Below are 23,190 nucleotides of genomic sequence, written 5' to 3'. Positions count from 1 at the left end.
GTTGAACGCCGGTCCTTATGTTGCTCGGAATGAATCGACATTGAAGCGCGATGACCCATGGAAAACGACGAAGTGCGATAGGCGGACTGTCCCGCCAGGAGTGCGGCGTCGTGGCTCAAGAATCGGCTGGCGTCATCCCTGTCGCGTCTTCCTAGACGTCTAGCGAGCTAGCGAGGGCAGCAGGGAAGCAGCGTCACCCGTAGCCATGGTGATTCCGGTGACACTCGTCAACGACATCAAGGCGGCCGTCGACCTGTCCAACCAGGCGCACGTCGAAGATGCCAAGAAGCAGTTCGCCAACGCCATCCGGCTCTACCGCAAGGCGATGGAGTCGTACCTGAACGCCGCGCTGCTCATACGTAACACGTGCGCCCCGTTCGTCGAGAGGGCCCAAAAGCTCAAGGAGTTCTCGGGCGACGCCGAGCAGGAGGTGGTCGGCGAGGGAATTCCCGACCTGCAGAAGGTCCATCAAATCGCCGTGCTCTCACAGGTGAGTGCGGCTTCGGTTTGGCGGGGCTTAGCGTTGCACATGGGTTCGTCCCCTGCGATCCAGTAGCACAGCGTGAGTCACGCTTGTCTGGAGTGGACAATAAACCATTTTCAACTGTAGCGCAAAGAAAAAAAAATACGGAGCTCAAGAGAATAGGAGGCACACACATGATCGCTACGCTTACAACATTTGTATGTGTTGCCATGTTGTCTGTTTTCCTGCTGTTCTCTTGTGCTCCGTCTTTTTCGCACAACAGTGAAAGATGTGCAGCCTATACCAACTTAATAAATTTTCTCATACGATAAGGTATACAATCGGCTGATTTTGTCGCCATCTCAAGGTTTCTATAGGGGCACCAGCGCCAGACCACTGTGGAAGCGAGTAGAAGAATCACACATCGTAAAACACGTTGCGCGTTCACGTATGCCTCTAGCAATCGTTCATGTCACGGCAAGCATGTCCACACTTTGTATATATATATATATATATATATATATATATATATATATACGAAAATATCGTAACGTTGATATCATAACCATTGTAGCAATCATAATAACAATACAAACGTACATTTCTTCAACTATTTATCCACTTGCCAACAATGCCTTTTCACACACACACACACACACACTCACACACACTCACACACTCACACTCACACACACTCACACTCACACACACACACATTCGACACCCTCGCTATGTAATGAACGAGAACAAAAGACAACTGATGGGGCCTGATTTTTATTAGTCTAAGCACAAGGTGCCAACAAACAACGACATGAAGGGCACCATCGGGGAAATTACTTCTAGTTCTGAATTGAATTAAATAAATGATAAATAAATCATTATATATTATACATACATGCTAAATAAATGAGTAAGGGCATCGCAGACGTATTGGATTCGTATGTCACCTGCGGTCAGATTGTTTTTTATTCACTTTTCATCATCATCATCAGCGTATATTTATGTCCACTACAGGATGAAGGCCTCTCCCTGCGATCTCCACTTCCCTGTCTTGCGCTAGCTGATTCCAACTTGCGCCGGGAAATTCACTTTTAGGTCCCTTTATCATTTCTTTAATTCATTTGATAACTACAAATAATTTACATTATACTGCCCTTCGTGTTATTGGTGGTTGGCTTCTTATGATTTGCTAATAACATAGCGAAATTTTATTTATTTATTTATTTATTTATTTATTTGGTCCTGCATCGCCTTTGCAGGCATTACAGCAGGGGTGTACAAACCGCGACAAAAAGTGTTTTTCAATTTAAACACACAAAGCGTGGTAAAATTCATCATTGGATTCAATACCTACAATACTTGACGGAAGAGCGTTCCAGTCCCTCGTGGTTCGACAAAAAAATGAGTATCGTAAGGCATCACCATTAAAAGGAAGTTCGTAAAGTTTCAAGTTGTGGTCCCTTCTGCCTGAAATATACGATGGTGGCCTAATATACGTTTCTCTGTCAATGCCTATATTAGAACAATATATATTGTGAAAAAATGTAAGTGTAAGGTTTTTTTTCTTCGGTGCTTTAAATCCTGCCACTGAAGTTTACGCTTGCTTTCAGTGATACTGAGGTTTTTGTTGTAATTTCTCAATACAAATCGGACTGCCCGATTCTGGATTTTTTCAAGTAAATTAACCAACTCACTAGTATAAGGGTCCCAACAAACACACGCGTACTCAAGTACCGTACGTACGTGGGTAAAATATAGCCGTTATTTCAGTGTACTAAGTAATAGGCCAAATTCGACGTAGGAAGCCCAACTTACGTGCCGCCTTTCTTCTAATCTCTTGTACATGCCTGTTCCATCTTAAATCTGAGTAAACAAAACACCTAAGTACCTAAAATAAATTGAATAAGCACCGTTTCGAGTTGGGCTTTTTGCTATTCATCATCACAGGGGAACAGAAGCACGCAATGACATGCACAAAGGAAACCACACACTCCTGCGCTGTTCCCTCCGAACGAAGCTGAATAAGCATCGGGGACTTTTTATTGCAATAACAATTCGATGGACACTCCAAGCATATTTTGCCGTCACCGTCATCGTCGTTGTCGCCGTGAGGTTCCGTCTAAAGTCCAACGGCGATAAAACAGTCGCCGCACGTCGTGCGCTGTGCGTGCGAGTGAAAGCGCGCGAGGGTGAGCCGGCACCCACAGCTTAATCTCGCGCACGCGAGTGAGAAAGGCGGCCGGAAGCGCGCGGTCTTCGTTCCCTCGCGGGTAACGGCGAGGAGGCGACGGAGACGTTGGGGTTCGAGGGTGCGTTCTGCTCTTGCGGCTGCTGCTGACGGAGCTGCCGCGCGACCACCGTGTCTTTAAAGGGGCCCTGAACCACTATTTGTTGAAGTGCAGAAAATCATTTGAAGTGAAAATAGGCTATTTCAGAAATACTTTGCCGCAAAAAGTACTTCAATGCGTTCAGCAGAAGCGAAGTTATTTTCGATCAAACACGGCATCCACTGTGCTCGCCTTCCTCCTTCAATGCCTTCCACTGCGAACGCTACGGCGGAGTGGGTCGGGGCCACAACGCTCTGCCTTCGAAATGTGACCGTGGCGCGAAGTTGAAATTTCATTTTGGATGTTAACGTAGACGCCAGGACTTCCCATTTTGGTGCCTACGACGCGCTAAACGTGCCAAACGTGGTTGTCCACAGCGAACAGCCAGTGAACTCGTGCTGTAGCCGACCGCAGCGACCAATAGCAGCCGCGTATTGGAGTGTGCTTTCTTACGTAATAAATCACACAGAAGAGTGTGAGGATCATGGCTTCAGTTGAAACGAGAGCGTTTGATAGAAAGGTGAATTCGGACTCTTCTTGCGAGCTCTACGCACCGCCTACAACAGCAAAACTTGACTGAGATGTTGACAACAGCGCATGCTACCCGTGGACTACGTTGTTTCACCAAGCCCGTGGTGTGGTTCAGGGCCACTTTAAAGCGATCTGCAATGGGTACAAAGTACATGCGCCGAGTGCCGGTAGCTTCGTATGCGCTCTGCTTTCGACGTTTGCGTTGAAGCGAGATGAGAGACAGCGTGGTGGTCAATTTGCCCGCTGCTGGTGCGCTTTCTCACTCCAGCGTTTTGACGAGTTTCCGCGGTGATCGAGCGCAATGTGTTCAAGTTTACCTGTGCGCGGGGCACCGTGCTTGTTTATTTAGTTATTAAGCGAATATTTACAACTTCATACGTCCGATAAACCTGCTATCCTTACTTTGCATAGCTGTCTAATAATTTGCTATCGCAATCGATGCTTCGCCTTTCGGGCAAAACTGCGACTTTTTGTCATTCATGTCCCTTTGTCAAAGTTTAGATATAACAGATAAAGCACAAAAGGTGGTGTTCTTTGGCTTTTTGTTACGTGGATGGCCCCAAATATTCAATGCCACTATCTCATATTTAACATTTGAATGCTCACACATCATACAGGCTGTGCCATATTCGCTTGGTTGATTCTGACTCGGATCTCGTTAAAATGTTACACTGGCACAAAGTGCATAATGATGTCGTTTATAATGTGTCATTCTCTCTTTGTGCAAGTTCATTGTGCTTATATAAAGAAGCTACTTTATACAGGGTGATCATATAAAGCTTTATTGAATTTTACAAATCACCTGTGGCATGTAGCATCATCCTTGTCCTTGAGCTGGATGCTGCTGAGAGGCGGAAATTACTAGCTTGAGAAATCGAAACACATATTTAAATCGCCAAAAGAACGTCACAAGTTAACTGGTTAACTAATTACTTTACGGCACATATTGTAATTTACGAATGGTAGCCTGTGAGCTTGCAAGACGTATCCACTTGAAATGAATTTCCAGGATGGCACCAGTTTCGAGACATCGAAATACATGGGCGTTCCAGCTACTTTTGCGCTCCAATGCATAAAAGAGCATGTTGTTAAAGTAGAACAACAGTGAATTTTTCCGGCCAGTTTTATGGCGCATATCTCCAAACTGGCGTCATTCTGGAAATTCATTCCAAGTGGTTACGCCTCGCAAACTCATCGGCTACAATTTCTAAATTGAAATTTGCGCCGTAAATAAACTAATTCAAAACATAATTAGCAAATTTTTGTTCATTAGTTGTATATAGTTTCTCGAGTTCTCGTGCAAGTAATGGCCCCCTCTGAATAATCACGCTCAAGGACACGAGTTGTGTTATCAGCAACAGGGAATTTTTAAAAATTCCATAAAGCTTAAGAAAGATCGCCTCGAATGGATAACATATTTCAGCGATCAGAATAGACTGTACTTGAGAGGGTCCCGTAATGTGACCGATACTTTTTAACGCTAAGTAATTCAGTATAACTTCTGTTTATAGTATAATTTCTGTTTCCCTCTCTAAGGTCCTCCCTCCATGGTGCACCGCCGCTGGAACGGTCATCTCCGGCAAGAAGATGAACTTCAACGACGACATCCAGGGTATAGACCCTACCAAGCTTGTCCTCACCCAGATCCTCAGTGACCCGAAGGCAAAGGCAGCGTCGACCATTCTGCTTCACGGACCGCACGGCACGGGAAAATCTTTTTTGGCCAAGTCTCTGTACGTCAAGTACCCCGAAAAGTCTATCTTCATCGTCGATGTCGACCAGTTCGTCAACGGTGGCATCACGCACGACGCTCCCAAGATGACGCAGATGCTCGTGAGGAACTACAAGAAGCACAACACCGGAGTGCTGGTTCTCGACGGTTTGGACCAGCTGTACCTATCGGATTACCCCGACGTCAAGAAGCCCGTTGTGGATGCCGTGAAGGCCGAATTGCTCAACTACATGAAGGACCTGGCCGAGAAGAAGGAATACAAGGAGATCGTGATTGCGACAGCCTTCAGGCCATGGCTCATCACGGACGACATGAAGGGAACGTTCGAGGCCAAGATCAACATTCCCATCCCGGAGAACGAGGAGGCGCGCAAGGCGATCATCAAGGCGGAACTGGGCAAGATTCGTGTGCCCACCTACAAGGACGGCGACATCGAGAGCTTGGCCAAGAACACGGTCCGCTTCTCGCGCTACCAGATACTGCGAATCATCCGCTATGCGCTGGCGCGCAACTTCAACAACGTTGAAGCCATCACCATGAAGGAAGACGCCGAGCGGCTGAGTCACATGGTCAAGGAGGACATGGACAAAGTTTCTGCGATCATCAAGGCCGACCTTTCCGAAGAGGACGAGCCCAAGCACCAGGAGTACATCGCCGCCAACCCCACGGCTAATTAGAAGGAGGCCATCTGCTCTCGCTGAATAAAGACTAGCAGCACCACCTGTGCTGAGAGACATGAGGGGGAAACGAAATTTATGGAAAAAGTCCGTGGCAGTAAAATCGAGCGTAAATATTTTTACTTTTCTTCCTCCTGCTGGCGTTCACATCTTAGTGCTGACAACTTCGGAGACGTGTTCGCACACGCGGCTATACCAAAAGCTCGTGAACTCCCGGAACGCCTACGATGATGAAGATGACCCAAATCCGTTTCCTCATCTGGCTCTCAAGGGAAACTAAAAAAGAATCCGCGCTTTATTCGGCCAAAAGCTCGCGACATTTCCGCATTTTGTACATTACATTGTAACGTGATCGGCCAAGAGTACTTCGACCTTTAGCTTCGTAATTCTCTGACATGTCGGTCTGCACAGCTGCAGTTTGTTCAATATGCTACGTGCTCCCTCTGTATGAGGTACAGTATCCTGCCGACGGATCCCTCGCCACCGAGTGATCGAGTCACTTCAATACAATCAATACAATAAGTCAATGCAGTACAATGATCAATGCAATAAGCCAGGTAATATCATAAGCTCATAATTACGAATGGATTGAAATTTATTATGTCTGATAGGATTGAAGAAACTTATCGTGACTTCTAGAAGCGCACATGCTTCACACACTTCACAACGCCTTTAGGCATGTCGCATTAGTCAACTGGAATTGCGCGGACAATGCACGAAATAAATGGAAAGTGCATCATTAACTGAGTTTTATTTCAACCCCGCAGGCGTATGATGCGTTTGATAAACGCCGAAAAAATGCCGGAGTGACAATTTCCCATCGATCTAGTGTTTTTTGCACTTTGGTATGCGCATAACACGTCTCGCTATGTTGGACCATGGTCCAGCATGTTTGGGCAAACGGCAGTGTAGATATGCGAAACTCATACTCAAAGCTTTGTATGAGCAATCTGGGCTATCTGGGCTCAACATCTACATGCCTTTTATATTTGCCTTTGCCCCTCCTAGAATAATATATAAGAGGAATCCCTTTAGCAGTTATCTTTCTTGTATCATTCCTCGTGGAATATATTCCCATGTACGTATTTATATTAAATAGACCTGCACCGCCCTCCCCCGTCAATTTGGGCTAACATATTATGTCTCCCTGCAACAAAAGAAGAAGAAAAATAAGACTGACCAAACATGAGTCATTGACTCTAAACTGAAAGTTCTCCCTACTGACCTTAATTTATATTTAGCGACTTCCTCTGAGCAAAAACCTACCTGATTTGGCCTGCTCGCTATACCTGCACTGTACCCATGTTTTAATCGCCACTATGTGCCATTCATGCCCTCATGAAATGCCTGTCGACAATGGCTTTTCATCACTTCAACTATCGAAAACCCCATGTGAGTTTGCATGGTAAACGATCGACCGAACTTCCCAAAGAGCACACTGCCGCGTCCCGGACAGTGCGCGTTATTCACAACGACCAGCTAACCTTGTTGTTTTTGGTGTTACCTCAATACATGGCTCGTATCACGGTTGGCTTCAGCAAATTCTACAACTGTTTTCAAGTAAGGATCTAGTGGGTTCCTGTAAAGGCCTTTAAATTGCAAACGTTACCCTCCTTAGGTAGGCCTGTCGCCGCCCTTCGAATTGCAATAGACTACAAGGACCTCAGTAAAGTTTTACCATACTATACCGTACAAGAGCATTTCAATCTGTTGTTGTTCTTGTGTTCTAATTGCGGATTTAGAAGTTTGCATGATGATGATGATGCCTTAGGTAATCCCACAAACTACGCTTGCGTTGAAACGTCAACTTTTTTTTTTACGCGCTTGTTTTGGGCAACTCATTAGGACTGTACTTAGAAAAGAGATGGCGCAAGATTATTCACACGTGAAATAAAGTTTAGTGAGGGCTATCTGACCTTTCATTTAAACTAATCTGTAAAGAAATTTGGATTACGTACAAAGAAAAGAAAAGAAGAGTGACTGCAGCTTCGTGCGCAACCGTTACTGAAGAAAAAAAGGGGCCAAGTGCTTGCAGCGTTCAGGTAATCATTGCACTCTCTTGCAGGAAGCTAGAAGCAGATATTCTTCTTGAAAAAACCATTTAATAGATTGCCTAATCCTCGGACAGTTCTCTTTTGACGTAGATATGTTCTTCCTGATGCCTATCGTTTCTAATCAAAGTTTTGTTTATCTTTGGTTCATGGAGGTATTGCCCTGCGCCACAAGATCTGTGCCTTTTACTACAGAATTAGCACGGAAGTGACATTATTAGAATAACAATGCATTGCGCGAGCGCTGCTTACGGCCACTGCGGTATTCCTAGCGCACCATGTTATCTAGCTTACTACGCATACATGATACCACCCTCACAAAACCCCTTCGACACCAATAACACAGTCGTCTTCTTAAGATCAGGAGTGCCATATATCCAGTTTTTCACCCGCCTGGCTAGCTTAGTGGCTAACGTGTTACGCTGCTACGCTTAAGGGTGCCGGTTTGATCCCGGCGGTGGGGGTCGCATTTAGATTAGGGTAAAATGGAGAAAACCACTCGTGTCTTAGGTGTAGGGGCTTGTTGAATATCGTCAAAATTAATCCGGAGTCTCCCACTAGGGCGTGTTTCTTAATCTTGTCGTGGTTTTGGCACACAAACACCTAAAAATTTGAACTTTACTTGAACTTTGAGCGTGTCTGGTTGACCTCCTTTTCTTACCCTTATCATTGAACAGCCACGGTAGCTTACTGGCTATGGCGCTGCTCCGCCAAGCTCGAGGTCGCCATGACCGATGTCAGTCATGGTGGCGAAATTGCGATGGGGGTGAAGTGCAAAATGCCGGTCGCGTACTTGAAAGAAGCTTCATGGTAAAGAACTCCAGGTGGTCAAAATTATTCCTGAGTGCTCCCCAATGGGGTCCCTCAGAAGCCCTTGTGCACATCGGGGCGACAAACTCCGGTATTAAACTGCCTTTTCACTGCTTCTTAGCCCCGTAAATATACATAGAAAGAGGCACGAGAACACGTGCACAAAAATAAATGAAATACTGATTGATTGATAATGCTTACTGCCGGTTATTCCTCTCACAGAATGAACGCCGAAGAAGCGGTTCGAATGGCGGTTGACTACGGCCGTCGCGCCGCGGCCGAAGAGGAGGCGCAGAACTTGGCCGAGGCCTTCCGGCTGTACAAACAGGCGCTGTTCCTGTACTTCGTGGCTGCACGAGAGATTCGCGTCGAGAGCAGCGGCTACCTGCAGCGCACGCACGAGTTCATCCGCTTCTTGGGGGCGCGTGCCGATGGCGACTACTCGACGGCCAGCTCGAGCCCGTCGCCCACGGGCCAGCAGCCTCGGCTACTCCGCAGCGGAAGTAGCCTCAGCGTCTTACCGGCGTAAGTCACATTCTCTTCTCACTCCACTGCTTTCACTCATTCATAATCAGATTTTTACTATTCTCGAGAGCATAGTTTAACTTATTGTTGTGTACTGCACAATGTTAGGGTTTTCAGAGACCCAGCCAAGCTGCCTCGCGCAGCTTGATTCGAGCTGCTCGCGAGACCATCCAAATATTGCTCAAATTTTTCCATGTGTGAACCTGAACTTGCACTAAAGCTAACTTTATTGGTATCATTCTAGAAAGCAAAATATTGTCTCCTGTGCAAAACTTTTGGCGAGGTGGTGTAACTTCAACTTAAGGAACAACCACCGCTATAGCCCAGTTGCTTTGGCATGATGCCGCTGAGCGCGAGGCCCCTGGTTCGTTTCCATGCCATGATGACCGCTTTCTGAGGGGGTTGGAATCCAGGATCCCTCGTGTACGATGCTTTCGGTGCACGTATATAAGCATAGATGGTCAAAATGTAGCCGCGATGCAAGCACAGCGGCGGCCTAAGCCGCTGTGCAGTTTTTGGACGTTCAACTCCGCCATTTATTTTAGTTTAACTTGAGTTTTTTAGTGGTGTTTGCTTAAAATTCTGCTGACAAGGGTGACCTCTTTGATGATCAGTGAAACATTGGCAATTCTTATTCTCAAATGGAATATTGCGATTTGCCACACACACCAAACGAACAAAGATAACCAATTACGTAATTCGAGCCGCATTACATTGGTGAGCAAGGCAGCAATGCAGGCCGAAAGAACTCCAGTGAGTTAGAAAAGAAGACAGTACTTGCAACACTACGTGACGCACCACCATATTCTTTCTTTTTTTTCAGTTCGAGCTTTCTTTTAATTCCTATTCCAGTGGCCTCTGGCAGATTGAACTATTCTGTCTCTTCAGATGTACTTACGAAAGCGGTGTACATTACTTTCGCCGTAAATCGAAATGTCCAGGTACCTAATTAAAACGTTTAACCCAACTTTTATTTGATCGCTTTGGGGCACGTGTTGCAATTGTGAACCTGAAGCAATACACCTAGTGAAATAATGTTTGGATAACAGATACCAAGCACTGTTACTTCGCCTATATCACGCCTTATTGTGCTGCAAAATACATGGACGTTCCAGCTAACAGTATCAGCTGCGGACGAACTTAACTGTAACGCTGATACGTTCTTTAGCAGATTTTGGAGGCGTTTATCTGGAAAATGGCCCTAGTTTTATCATTTCTGCATAGCGGACATGACTTTACTGCAGCATATCTAGATTCGATAACGCAATTAGAACACGCGTCCTAAAGTGAGTACTTGCAAAAGTACTTAGTGAACATTTCAAATCAGGCCGCAGCACATTGTTGCTTCTACGGCAAGTCGCGCACCTTCCTTAGGTAGGAGGACGAGGAGGAGGAAAAACGTTTATTAAGAAAAAAAAACAAGCAGGCGTCTTCCTGCTTGTGTTGGGAGGTGCCTTCAGTCCAGGGCTCCTGCGGCTCTTGCTGTCTCCCGGGCCCGTCGCACCAGTTGTTGCTGGTCACGAGGGTCCGAGCTAGTCAGCACGGCCTCCCACTGTTCGGGTGCGGGATTGGGTATATGCGGGGCTGCCTGTATTTTGGGGCATGCCCATGTGGTGTGATATAGGGAAGCGTAGTCGTTATAAAGGGGGCATTTGTACGAGTACAGTGCAGGGTGTATTGCGTGTAATCTGCTTAAATGGGGGTATGTGTTGGTTTGTAATTGTCGCCATGCTACTGCGTCTTCGCGTGAGAGGGTCTTTTGCGGGGGTGGGTATTGTCGTCTGTTCAATCTGTGGTGTTCTAATATTACCTTTTAATAATATTTACCTTCCTTAGGTAAATTACCTCGACGAGCGGAATTGCAATGTGTGCTCCAAGCGATTTTCACAGCGAAAGCTGTATATTGCTACGCGAAACGAAAAACCGTTCGGCCCATGTTTCTCTAAACGTCTCCATTCGCTGCGCCGTCCGTTACGACGTTCTCTACGTCGCACTCAAGCGCGTGCGCCATTGGCAGCTCGGTTAGTGACGTCGTTCTCTGCGTCGTACCTGCTCTGCCCGCAATGCCTCCTCCTCGGCTCACCGTTGTCGCATGCGTTCGATATCTCGAGTTAGCTCGGCGTCGTGGTCAGCAGCATCCGCCCGCCATTGGTGATTGCGTTCTACTAGAAACAGAAACATGTAACCAATAATTGAGAAACGCTTCAATACAGCGTCGGGATTAACCCACTGCTAAACATTGGGGCCAAACGTTTCAGCTTCGCTGGTTAACCATCTGTACGGATCGTAGTACTTGGGCGGTGTTTGTTTTGCAGCGTTAGCTACACTGGCCTAGCCAAGCCCGTTTCGCGCGGCACATCAAGAGCCGTGCTGCGCATGCGCAAGGGTCAGTGATGTCACACGGCTTGCGCACCGGAGCCACCGGAGCCGGCACCTCTCGCGCACTCCGCCGCCGCCGCGCGCGACTCACCGCCGCCGGTCTGCGCATTCCAGAGGAGTGACGTCGTAGCCGTGGTAGACGCACTGGCGCCGGCGCGCGCTCGCTGTGCAGTCGCCGTCTGACACTGCGCTGGAGCCGCTGCGCTTCTGACTGGCGTTTGCCAGTGTGGTATAGCAGAAGAGCGCAAATGCTGCTCAACCGCGCAGAAGAACGGAGAAGCTTGACTCATAAGAATAATCTTATCTTACGAATAATCTTAAGAATAAGCTAAGAATAATCAGCTGAACCTTTGCTAACGCTACGTATATCCTGGCATAGCCGAGCTAAGCCACTGCAACTTTTTTTTATTGAGATATGAGTACCACGGACTCTCGAGCGCGTTTGCGCCACCGCCATTGGTGCCACCATTGGCGCTGTCCTGCTATCATGGTATCGACCTGCATGCACGGCTTGTGTGTGCAGCGTTTTAAGGTCTTCAGAGACGCGCAGTGCGATTGCCTATACAGAGGCGATGAAGCTAAGAGGACGCACCGTCACGCTGCATTCAATCGGCCTGGCGGAGTCAGGGCAGCGTTCTCGCTTTCACTGCTGGCGCGAACGTTGTGGGCACAGAGATTAGCGTTGCTGCAGTGCAAAAGGGGTATTCTGCAAGTGTCCATTTAGTGGACTGCCCATTTCAGCCGCCGCTCATTGGCTAGAGCTGAACCAGCGAGAACCATATTAGCTGTGCGCGCCTGATTCACTCTCGTTGGTATCCTAGCTCAGCCAATCAGCACTTCAGAAGCAGCAAAAACGCACATTTCCACTAGGTGGCCACGTAGAGAACAACTCCTTTTCCTTATCGATTCAATAACTCTAGGAAACGTCGATGGTAAGCTAATGTTCGTAGTTAGTTGGAACATTCGTCATATTGTTGCTATTGATCCTTCGGATAGTGGATCTTTCCGATTGTGCTCCGATCTGGCTATGTTCCACTGAGCATATCGCCTCCCTCACCTTGCCTTTGCCTACATATGTATTTCACCCGTTCCACCTATACCGGACGGTTCGTATCCCCATCGGATGTCCTCATCGGATGTCTACATCGTATCCCTTAATCCGGATGAGCCTGCTGTCGCATAACGTCACACCATCATTACTACCTCGGACAACACGTCGTGTCTTCCGCTTGTGAACTTTCGGCTTTGTGCACAAGTTCTCCCGCGTGGCATATCACTAGCGCAAATCACGCCGGCCCGAAACTACGGCATTACGGCTTTAACTTCTGACAGTTCGTCGTGTGCAACTCTTGCTTCGCCTCCTATACCCCTTCAGACTTGAATGCCTTAATGATAATGATCGCTCCCGACCTTCCGCTCCAGCATGCTCATGACCACCATTGTCTCATTGCCTCGTACCAGGACATCTTCGACCTTGGAGACTGTCCTCTAGGACAAACATTTGTTGTTAAGCACCGAATTAATACCGGCGATGCGAGCCAGATCCATCGGCGACCGTGCTGCGTCTAGCATACTGAGCGACACGTCATCCAACACGAAGTCGAGAAGATGCTTTCTCGTAACATCATAGAACCTTCTTGCAGCCCCATGGGCATCCCCTGTTGTACTAGTTAAAGAGGACAACAGTTGACGATTTTGTGTGCATTATCGGCACCTCCATAAGCTAACAAAGAAGGACGCCTATCCGCTACCACGCATTGACAACGCCCTGGATTGCCTCCATGGAGCACAATATTTCTCGCCCTCAGAGCTTCGCTCCGGGTACTGACAAATGGCCGTCGAGGACGTGGACCATGAGAAGACGGCTTTTATTAACCCGTCGGCCTTTATCAGTTCAAAGTGATGCCTTTCGCGTTATGTAATGTCCCGGCCACAATTGAGCGAATGATCGACGCCATCATATATATACACTGTTTGAAGTGGTCCATCTGCCAAGTGGTCCATTTCCCCGTATCAAAATGAATAGTTTATCGAGGTCACCTAATGTTACACATTATCGAGTTAGTTACAGTTATCGAGGTCACATAATGTTACACATTATCATGTACTGACTGGTCCGTGCGTCCTCCCATCTCGCCGCCGCCGCTTTTGCTGAGCAGTGTCAGAGACCAGCTTTAGTAGGCTTAGTAATAAATTGGTACAGTAAAATTTACTATTGCAAAAGCATTATATGTCCCTATAAGCGAAAATCCTGCGCTATCGTCGACGGCGTGACCGAGCGATGGTACCAAAAATGGCGACAGCGCAAAGATTAGAAACACGTCAGAAATGCGTCAGATTAACGTCAGATCTCTCATAGAGGTTCCTGTAAACAAAGTAAATTAATTGCTTTGAAATATAATTTGGTACATTTCGGTGTGGGTGGGAATCGGACCCGCCCTGCGGGGAACAAGACGAGCACGCCTCCCCGATGCTCGGGCGGCTCCACGGTTACATACTATACATACATTAAGGTATGTATAGTGCGTGCGTGACTGGACACGTCACGTCGCAGCCTGACTAAAGGTTCCAGCAAAGGGACTATAATGCTTTCGCATTCCCACACGCAAGCAGTTTTCAGTGTCTCTGCCAAATGTCCCCCGCATTTTACCTCTAGACCTAAAAAAATAAATCGATAACGTCCCATCTATCATACTGTTACATGTAAACAAACGACGCCGCCACCACTTTTGCTGAGCAGTGTCAGAGATCTGGCTAAGTCGGCTATGTATAGTTATAAATGGGCCTATAGCATTTATCTCAGCCGCTTTACCTCTGGATCTAAAACAAAACGTTCACAACATCACAGCGGTTATACTGTTGCCTGTATATAAACGTACATATAATGGCGGTTCCTTTTTTAAATTAATAAAATGCACTACGCAATATGTTACCGTGATTACAGTGTAGCGCCAACGCTCGTTTTAGGCAGTCGCGCCCTCGTTCCCTCATTCGTCACTCACCACTTTTCAGCTTCCTGTGCATCCGCATCCACTGGTACTGGCTGTCGCACGCTAGCACCTTCACGCAGCCGCAGTCAACGGTTACGCATCCTATTGGTCCGTTTATTACTTGCACGCAGAACCTGAGCGCTTTCCATTTGGCCGAGCAGGAATGGGTACTTTTGGCCATGCTAGGTATATGGAGTCGCTTCTTGAAACCAGGGCCCGAATTCACAAAAACTTCTTACGCTGGAATTTTTTGTAAGAAAGAATTTCAGCCAATCCGGATGCCAGACAAATCATTAATGAAGGCAGCCACCTATTGGCAAAGCGAACTTACGAAAGAAAATCTTCGTGAATCTGGGCCCAGAAGCAGAGACAGCCATTCTTCTGCTAGACCCCGAGAGCCGAGATAGTACCGCGGGGAGGCTGTCGGTTCCTAACCCTCTCGGCGGGAAACCGTTTCGAGTGGCTTCAGTGTGTTCACCTAAGCCTTCGCACAAAATGGCGGCATTTCGTGGGCCACTCCTGCCCGGTGGCGCATTACAGGAGCGTGATTCCTTGGTTGACGCAATCATACCTGTTTCCACTAGGGTGATAAAATTGCGACCTCGACAGCATGAGCTTAAATGGCGCAGGAAGCAACATGGCGATACTGTGTCATAATTGGGCGTCGCATAAATGTGCTTGAGGCGTCCCTTTCATGCTTAGTCGTTATGGGTGGGATGAATGTTATTGTATATAGCGGTTGTGGCACTTCTAACACAGCGAACTAACAAAAAAATCGAAATATCTGACCAAGTATAATCATGCACTTGTAGTATAACGAATTTCTGTGAACGTCCTTATAACTGCGTTATTTATGAGTTGTCATACGAATTCGAGCAAGCTGTTTTATACCACTAAAAAAAGAAAAGGGTCCTCAGCCTTTGTGGTTTTCATTCTGTAGCTGCTTCTACGAGATGATCATATTTTAAGTTTTCTGGAATTTTTAGGAATCGCCTGGGGCAGATGACAGAATTCTTGTCCTTGAGCTGGATTATTCAAAGAGGTGGACATTACTTGCGCGAAAAATCGACATACAACTAAATAATGAAAATTCTCTAATTATCGTCTTAATTAATTACTTTACGTCCCATATTACAATAATGAATTGTAGCCCGTGAGTACGCAACACGTATCCACTTCAATTGAATCTCCAAGATGACACCAGTTTCCAATTATTATTTCCCAAAGTGTGGGACGAAAGACATGGGCCTTACAGTTACTTTTGTACTTCAATGCATAAAAGAGCATTTTGCCAAAAAAGTAAGTAGAACAACAGTGCATTTTTACGGCGAGTTTCATGGCGCATATCTCCAAACTGTTGTGATTCTGTGAATTCATTCCAAGTGGAAACGCCTTGCAAGCACACCGGCTACAATTCGTAAATTGGAATAGGTGCCGTAAAGGGATTATTTAAAAAATAATTATTCATATTTTTATTCAGTTAGACATGCATATCGATTTCTCGTGCACGTAATGTCTGCCTCTTTGAAAAATCCAGCTCATGGACTAAAATTCTGTTTTCTGCAACAGGCGATTTTTAAAATTTTAGAAAGCTTAAACATGATCAATCCGTATATCGATTCCTGTGATCATGTATTGTGTGTCTTGCGTTCTTTTGTGTAGAGATCGCTCTTGGGCTTATAATAATATGGTCTATAATAATACTATATTACTATGGGCCGTTACTACTAATTTTGTATTCACGGAGTGACTAATGTTGCTTGCGAACATTTCCGCACTGATGCGAACAATGCTGATTGCTGTCAACCGCACAATGACTATTGTTGAAGAAAATGTGGGCAGTTTGCACAACTGGTGCAAGGCTAGGTCACAGCGGAGCTAGTTCCGGCGTTTGGTAAGTGTTCCTAGGTTTTGCTAAGTTTTGCGAGGTTATAGATGGCTTGTTGCGAAGGTTCGGCGAACGGAACTGATTCCCGGCGGCGCCGAGCATTCAGTCGGCAGCGTTGGTTGTCTCTGGCTCGAAAGTCGGGATCCTCGGCTCGGCGACGGCGTTTCTCGGCGGCGGTCTCGGCGCGATGGGCAGGATCGGCTCTTCTTCGTCGATCGTAGTCCCGCTGAGCCGCCCGCCGAGCTTCCTTGTGGACGGCTTGTTGTTCGGGAGTCCGTTCCTTTCTTCGGTCGCCCCATGGTAGCTGTGCACGCGTGTACGCTAGACAAGAGAGGCGACACGTCTATCGGCGCACCGGCTACTGAGAGCGTTCTAGCATATCAGTGACGTCAGGGCTATGCGAACACTTGCTTCTCCTCGGCTGAGGAGAGGGAAGGCGAAGCGCACGCATGCCGCGGTGAGACTCCGCCCTACGCACGTGTGTGATGCGAAGAGGTTGCGTGGCTCGGCGACGCACATCTGGGGCGAGTTTTCTGTCGGCACGAAACGGACTTACGAAAAGCTTAACAGCTCCGCTGTAATAACGGACGCATTCGAGTTTAGGAGAACGTGCTCGCCACTGTCCGTTATTCCGAGTGTTACTCTGTTTTCTGGCCGCAAGATTTTCCATTTACTCTTCCTGCTAAATTTATGCCCTGGCAGCGTCATTACCCTATGTTCAATAAACTTTGGCGATGCTGTCTTTTAACGTACGGGGATGCTGCGCATATGTTAAACTTTTAAAGTAACGTATATCAACATGGCGTATTTTAGTTCCGCAATGTAGATACTGTACTACGAAGCATTGGCATTGAACATAACATAATGTTTTTAAGTACGCAGTGCAGGGAAGCAGTGACATTCTTATCCTGAGCATGAGATCACGTGTTCAATTCTCTTCCTCGACGGTAGCTTTTTGTGTTGAAGGCCAAACACAAGAAACCCCCATGTACTTATACTTATGTGATCGTTAAATAACCTAAGATGACCCAAAATATTCAAGAGCCCTCTAATACAACGTCCTTCACAGTAACAGTGCTCCTTTGGCATGTCAAAAACAATGAATCGACGATATCTTCAGACACGCAAAACCTTTAAGTTTGCTTCGTTGAGCTACTTCAGAACAATAAGTCGCATCGAAACCTGACGCAATACGGCGCGAATGTCAATGCAGGCCCCACGGTCACGAGGAGCACAAGGCGTTTCACACAAGTGGCGTGGTCGTGCTCGGTGAGGCGCAGGTGCGCTGGTCGGACGTGTTCGGCCTCGAGGTGCTCAAGCGGGCGCTCATGCTCAACGTCGTGTACCCCGTCAAGCACCCGGCGCTGTTCGAAAACGCCAAACCACTCTCGAGCCTCATGCTGTACGGTCCCACGGGCTGCGGCAAGTCGCACATCGGTAAGGCCCTGGCCACCGAGTTTAACGACTCGACCTTCTTCTACGTCATGTGCCAGCATTTCGCCTCCAAGTGCCTCGTCGGAAACGAGAACCTAACCGTGAGGACGCTGTTCGAGATGGTCCTCAACCACGCGCCCAGCGTGCTCTTCCTGGACGAGCTTGACGCCCTCAGCGGGAGCGGTGTCAGCGGCGAAAGCTCGGGTTTTCTGTACAGAGTGAAGGCCGACTTCCTGAGCCTCCTGGAGGGGATACTCTTCAAACAGAAGGTTACCGTCATCGGAGCCACCAAGTCGCCGTGGGCCGTGGACCCGGCGCTCGCGCGCGTGTTCCGTAAGTGGGTTTACGTTCCGCTACCGACAGACGAAACCAGAGAACTGATGCTGTTGAGTGGACTCAAGGATGTCCGCAATCAGATGTTGGAAGCAGACATCTACTACCTCGTACAGAAGACAGACGGGTACACGTGTGAAGACCTGACGTTGCTCCAGAGGGAAGCCAAGATGCAGGTGAGACAGAAGCTCAAGTCAGCGACGCACTTTGTTAAGGTCGAAGGGTACAGGAGGCCTGGAAGTGCGTCAAAGACCGGCGACTTCCTCACGCCATGCTCGCCGGACACTCCTGGGGCGATCAGATTGTCCTGGAAAGACATTCCGAAGGAAGCCCTCTTGGAACCAGAGCTGAGCTTGCAAGATTTCGAGGCGGCGTTGCAGAAGTACCACGCCTCGGTGACATCTAGCGAGCTTGACAAACTGGACTCGTTCAGAACGAATCAGGAGTCCAATGTTCACACAGTTCTGCGGGTTGACATGAGTGCTTTTAATGTAGGCCACATGGCTAACGACGACACTGAAGCTGTAGTCGAAAACTGACGCTCGGTCTTTGGTCTTCCAGCTCGTCAGACTCAATAAAGCTCGCCATGGAGCAAACAACAACCAAATAGTGGGCGCCATGTAGACCTGTCGGTTTTCTCGTTTTCGATGTCCTAATGTCTATTAGAAACTTAAAGGTTAATGTAACTGACAAACATTGTCATGCTGAGCATACAAGCAGCCTCAAGTGGCAATTGGTCCAACGTCGTTCGACAATAATTGAACGGCTTGCGGCAGTGTATAAAGAAGCGTTCGACAAGCGTGTAGAGTGCTAACTTTATATGTGTCACTCTGTAAATGACACAGAGAAATCCTGGACATCCACAGCAAAACCCTGTGGTTATCGCAAGACACTCACGGGCACCAAAACGGCCTCTTACGCTTGAGCCATGTATTCAAATTGTCAGTCATCAATGCTTTCTGCGTAGCTAGCTGGTTATATAAGGAATACAATTTTTTATCTTTCCCTTCAAACGTTTTGCAAAGGCCCCGGTCCACGTTGGCGTATATATATATATATATATATATATATATATATATATTGAGAAGAGGTTTATTGGCGGTGTCCGTCAAGGACGCTACGAGTCCCAAGAACGGCGAGGCAGCGTGGAGCACCGTCTCCAAAAACACCAGCGACCAACAGCGCGAGCTGAGCGGGCCGAGCGTTGGCGATGCCGCTGGACGGAGGCGCGTCTTCTTCACAATCGCCCCCGCAGAAAAAGAGCCATCCTGGCGACCTAAGTTGTTGTTGGCAGAGGGTCATGGTAGGGCTTGAGACGCGCCACGTGGACGAGGTCACGTCCACGCCGGCGCATGTCGTCAGATGGAGAAAGCGGCTCGATGAGAAAATTCACCGGGGACGTTCGCTCCAAGACGCGGTAAGGTCCTTCGTACTTTGGAACGAGTTTTGAGGAAAGGCCCGGAGTTTGGCAAGGAACAGCCAGCCATGTACAAGAGACCCCGGGGCATACGTAGGACTGGGCAGTGAGTCGGCGCGTCCTTCCTTCTTGCGCTGTTGTTCTTGCGACGTAAAGATGCGCGCGAGCTGGCGGCACTCTTCGGTTTGTCGGGCAGCATCGTACACAGGTGGACACTCGGAAGCGTCAGGACGGTATGGAAGGAGAATGTCGATGGTATGCAATGGCTCCCGTCCATATAGGAGGAAGAAAGGTGAAAATCCCGCTCTAGCTTGTATCGCGGTGTTGTATGCGAACGATACAAACGGAAGTACGCGGTCCCAGTTAACATGATCAGATGCCACGTACATCGCGAGCATATCACCGAGAGTGCGGTTAAAGCGTTCCGTGAGCCCGTTAGCTTGCGGATGGTAAGCCGTGCTCGTGCGATGAATAATGTGGCATTCCGAAAGCAGAGCTCCGGCGACCTCGGAGAGGAAGGCGCGACCTCTATCACTGAGAAGTTCTCGAGGAGCGCCATGTCGAAGGAAGAAGCGATGCAGGACGAAAGAGGCTATATCCCGCGCTGTAGCATTCGGTAGAGCAGCAGTTTCGGCGTAGCGTGTCAAATGGTCCACAGCAACTATGATCCACCGATTGCCATCCGGTGTCATTGGAAGCGGGCCGTAGAGGTCAATGCCTACGCGATCGAAGGGTTTGGCAGGGCACGGAAGCGGCTGCAAGGCGCCAGACGCACGTAAAGGTGGTAATTTGCGACTTTGACAGTCAGGGCAGCACTGAACAAACTTTCGTACAAAAGTGTACATTCCCCGCCAGTAGTAGCGATGGCTTATACGATCGTAAGTCTTAAACACTCCGGCGTGGCCACATTGCGGATTGTCGTGAAAAGAGGCACAGATTTGGGATCTTAAGCAGCGGGGAATGACTAGTAGCCATCTACGGCCTTCGGGAGCGTAGTTGCGACGGTCAAGCAGCTGATCACGAATGGCGAAATGAACAGCTTGACGTCGGAGGGATCGGGATACAGGAGTCGTCGATGATCCAGAAAGATAGGCGAAAAGAGAAGCGATCCACGGGTCACGGCGTTGTTCGGTGCCAATGGAGTCTAGGTCAAGAGATGACAGGGGGTGAGCGCAAGGGGTTCCGCAGGCCGAGTCGGGAGGTAGAGGTGAACGGGACAGGGCATCTGCGTCAGTGTGCTTGCGTCCACAGCGGTAGATGACGCGAATATCGTACTCCTGGATTCGGAGTGCCCAGCGTGCTAAGCGGCCAGATGGATCTTTCAACGTGGCGAGCCAACAAAGCGCGTGGTAATCCGTTACCAGATCAAATGGGCAGCCGTATAAGTATGGGCGGAACTTGCCAAGCCCCCATACCAGAGCCAAGCACTCTTTTTCAGTTACGCTGTAATTGGCCTCTGCTTTTGTCAGCGTACGACTCGCATTGGCGACCACGTATTCGGAGTAGCCGGGCTTGCGTTGCGCGAGGACGGCGCCAAGACCGACCCCGCTGGCGTCTGTATGCACCTCAGTTGCAGCTGTCGGGTCGAAATGGCGAAGAATAGGTGGAGAGGTAAGAAGACGCCGCAGTGTAGCAAACGCGGCGTCGCATGCAGGAGACCAGGAGGAGAGGTCCGCGCCACCGCGTAGGAGCTGGTCAAGGGCGACATGATCGATGCGAAATTGCGGACAAAGCGCCGGAAATATGAGCACAGGCCCACAAAACTGCGTAGTTCTTTGACGTTAGTAGGCTTCGGGAACTGAGCGACTGCACGAAGTTTCCAGGGGTCCGGTAGAACGCCTTGCTTGGACACGGTGTGGCCTAAGATGGTCAGCTCCCACGCGGCGAAGCGGCACTTCTTGAGGTTCAGTTGCAGGCCAGCGTTGGTGAGACACGTCAAAACATGGCGAAGGCGAAGTAGGTGGGTCGGAAAGTCAGGCGAGAAAACCACGACATCGTCGAGGTAACAAAGACACATAGACCACTTGAGGCCACTCAGCGTATTGTCCATGAGTCGTTCAAACGTGGCAGGCGCGTTGCAAAGTCCAAAGTGTATCACGTTGAACTCATATAGGCCGTCAGGTGTAATAAACGCCGTTTTCTGGCGATCGGCTTCAGCCACTGGAACCTGCCAGTAGCCAGAACGCTACTCTAGAGACGAAAAGAATTCCGCGCCCTGAAGGCTGTCAAGGACGTCGTCGATGCGGGACAAAGGATAGACGTCCTTGCGCGTGACCTTATTCAATCGACGGTAGTCAATGCAAAAGCGGATAGACCCGTCCTTCTTGCGAACGACAACGACAGGAGAGGCCCAGGGACTGCGAGATGGCTGGATAACACCACGGCGTAGCATATCGTCGACTTGGTCGTTAAAGACGCGACGCTCGTCGGCGGAGACGCGGTACGGTCGTTGACGCAACGGCTGGTGCAAGCCGTTGCGCAAGCCGTTGCCAGTGTCAATGTAGTGCTGCACTTCTGACGTTCGGCCCAATTGCGGCTGAGACACATCGAAGGAATCTCTGAATTGGTGTAGAAGCTGAAGAAGCTCGGTGCGTTCGGCAGGGGTTAGTGTAGTGGCGATGGAACCGGAAAACATGTCACTCGACGACTCAGCATGCGTTGAAAGGGCGAGGAGTTCGTGCGTCAAGATGGAAAGAGTCGTCTGGCACGGTAACAAAGAACGAAGAGTCAAGCTGTTCCACGCAGCCGATACATTCGCCGACAAGCAACGTAACCGACGCAAAAAGCGGATTGTACACAAAAACATTGCTTATGCCCGCGGCGATGTCAAGCGTTGCAAAAGGCAGTGGAACGGCTTTGCGACTCATAAAGATGTCAGATGGCGTAAAGAAGACCGTCGCATCAGTGACGGCATCGCAGACGACTGGGACAAGGGCAAAAGAGCCAGGTGGAATGTCGGTGTTCTCACGCACGACCAGTTTGGGCGGCTGATCAAGAGCGTCGTATGATGGTGCGTCACACAGCGGCGAAATTTCAACTTCAGCTCGTGCGCAGTCGATGACGGCATTATGACGGGACAAGAAGTCCCACCCCAGGATGACGTCATGTGAGCAGGCAGGAAGAACAATAAACTCGACAATGTACACAACGCCTTGTAAAAGCACACGGGCAGTACAGGCTGCGAGAGGTGTCACGTGCTGCGCGCTTGCCGTGTGAAGCGACAGTCCAGACAGCGGAGTGGTCACCTTGCGCAGCGAACGGCAGAGTTTGGCGGCTATAACAGAAACGGCGGCGCCGGTGTCCACAAGCGCAAAAGTAGAAATACCTTCGACAGATATTGCGACCATGTTAGCAGGAGAAGAGCGAGGACTTGGGCAGTTCGAAGATGGCGCAGTTCTTGCCTCGCGAACTGCGGCGCTTAGTTTTCCTGGTCGGAGGGTGCGGGTCGGCGACGCATTGGGGAGAGCGATCGTCGACGAGGAGATGGGGATCGGCGCGACGGAAATTCAGGGAGGTCAGAAGAAATGTAGCGCTGGGATGGACCCGGGGCTGATTGGCGCATGGGCTGACCGACATACTGGAACGGCCGGGCAGCGGCGTCGGGAGTTGGAAGGCGACGGCGGCAATAGCGAG

The 23,190-nt window shown here is 48.8% G+C and overlaps 2 protein-coding genes across 2 annotated transcripts; both read left to right on the top strand.

Annotated features, from left to right (window-relative positions):
* On the top strand, window positions 1–5,832 carry LOC119464669 (vacuolar protein sorting-associated protein 4). The gene is made up of 2 exons (XM_037725676.2): window positions 1–490; window positions 4,858–5,832. Exons 1-2 carry the CDS (start codon window positions 206–208, stop codon window positions 5,728–5,730), a joined length of 1,158 nt encoding a protein of 385 aa, XP_037581604.1. The 5' UTR covers window positions 1–205; the 3' UTR covers window positions 5,731–5,832.
* A 3,000-nt stretch (window positions 5,833–8,832) lies between these two features.
* Window positions 8,833–18,679, top strand: LOC119463468 (vacuolar protein sorting-associated protein 4B). The gene is made up of 2 exons (XM_037724307.2): window positions 8,833–9,116; window positions 17,587–18,679. The coding sequence occupies exons 1-2, from the start codon at window positions 8,839–8,841 to the stop codon at window positions 18,677–18,679; spliced, it is 1,371 nt and encodes a 456-aa protein (XP_037580235.2). The 5' UTR covers window positions 8,833–8,838.
* Window positions 18,680–23,190: the final 4,511 nt, after the last annotated feature.

Source organism: Dermacentor silvarum, chromosome 9 (assembly GCF_013339745.2).
Source record: "Dermacentor silvarum isolate Dsil-2018 chromosome 9, BIME_Dsil_1.4, whole genome shotgun sequence".
Classification (NCBI taxonomy): Eukaryota; Metazoa; Arthropoda; class Arachnida; order Ixodida; family Ixodidae; genus Dermacentor; species Dermacentor silvarum.
This window is presented reverse-complemented; position numbering and strand designations above follow the sequence as displayed.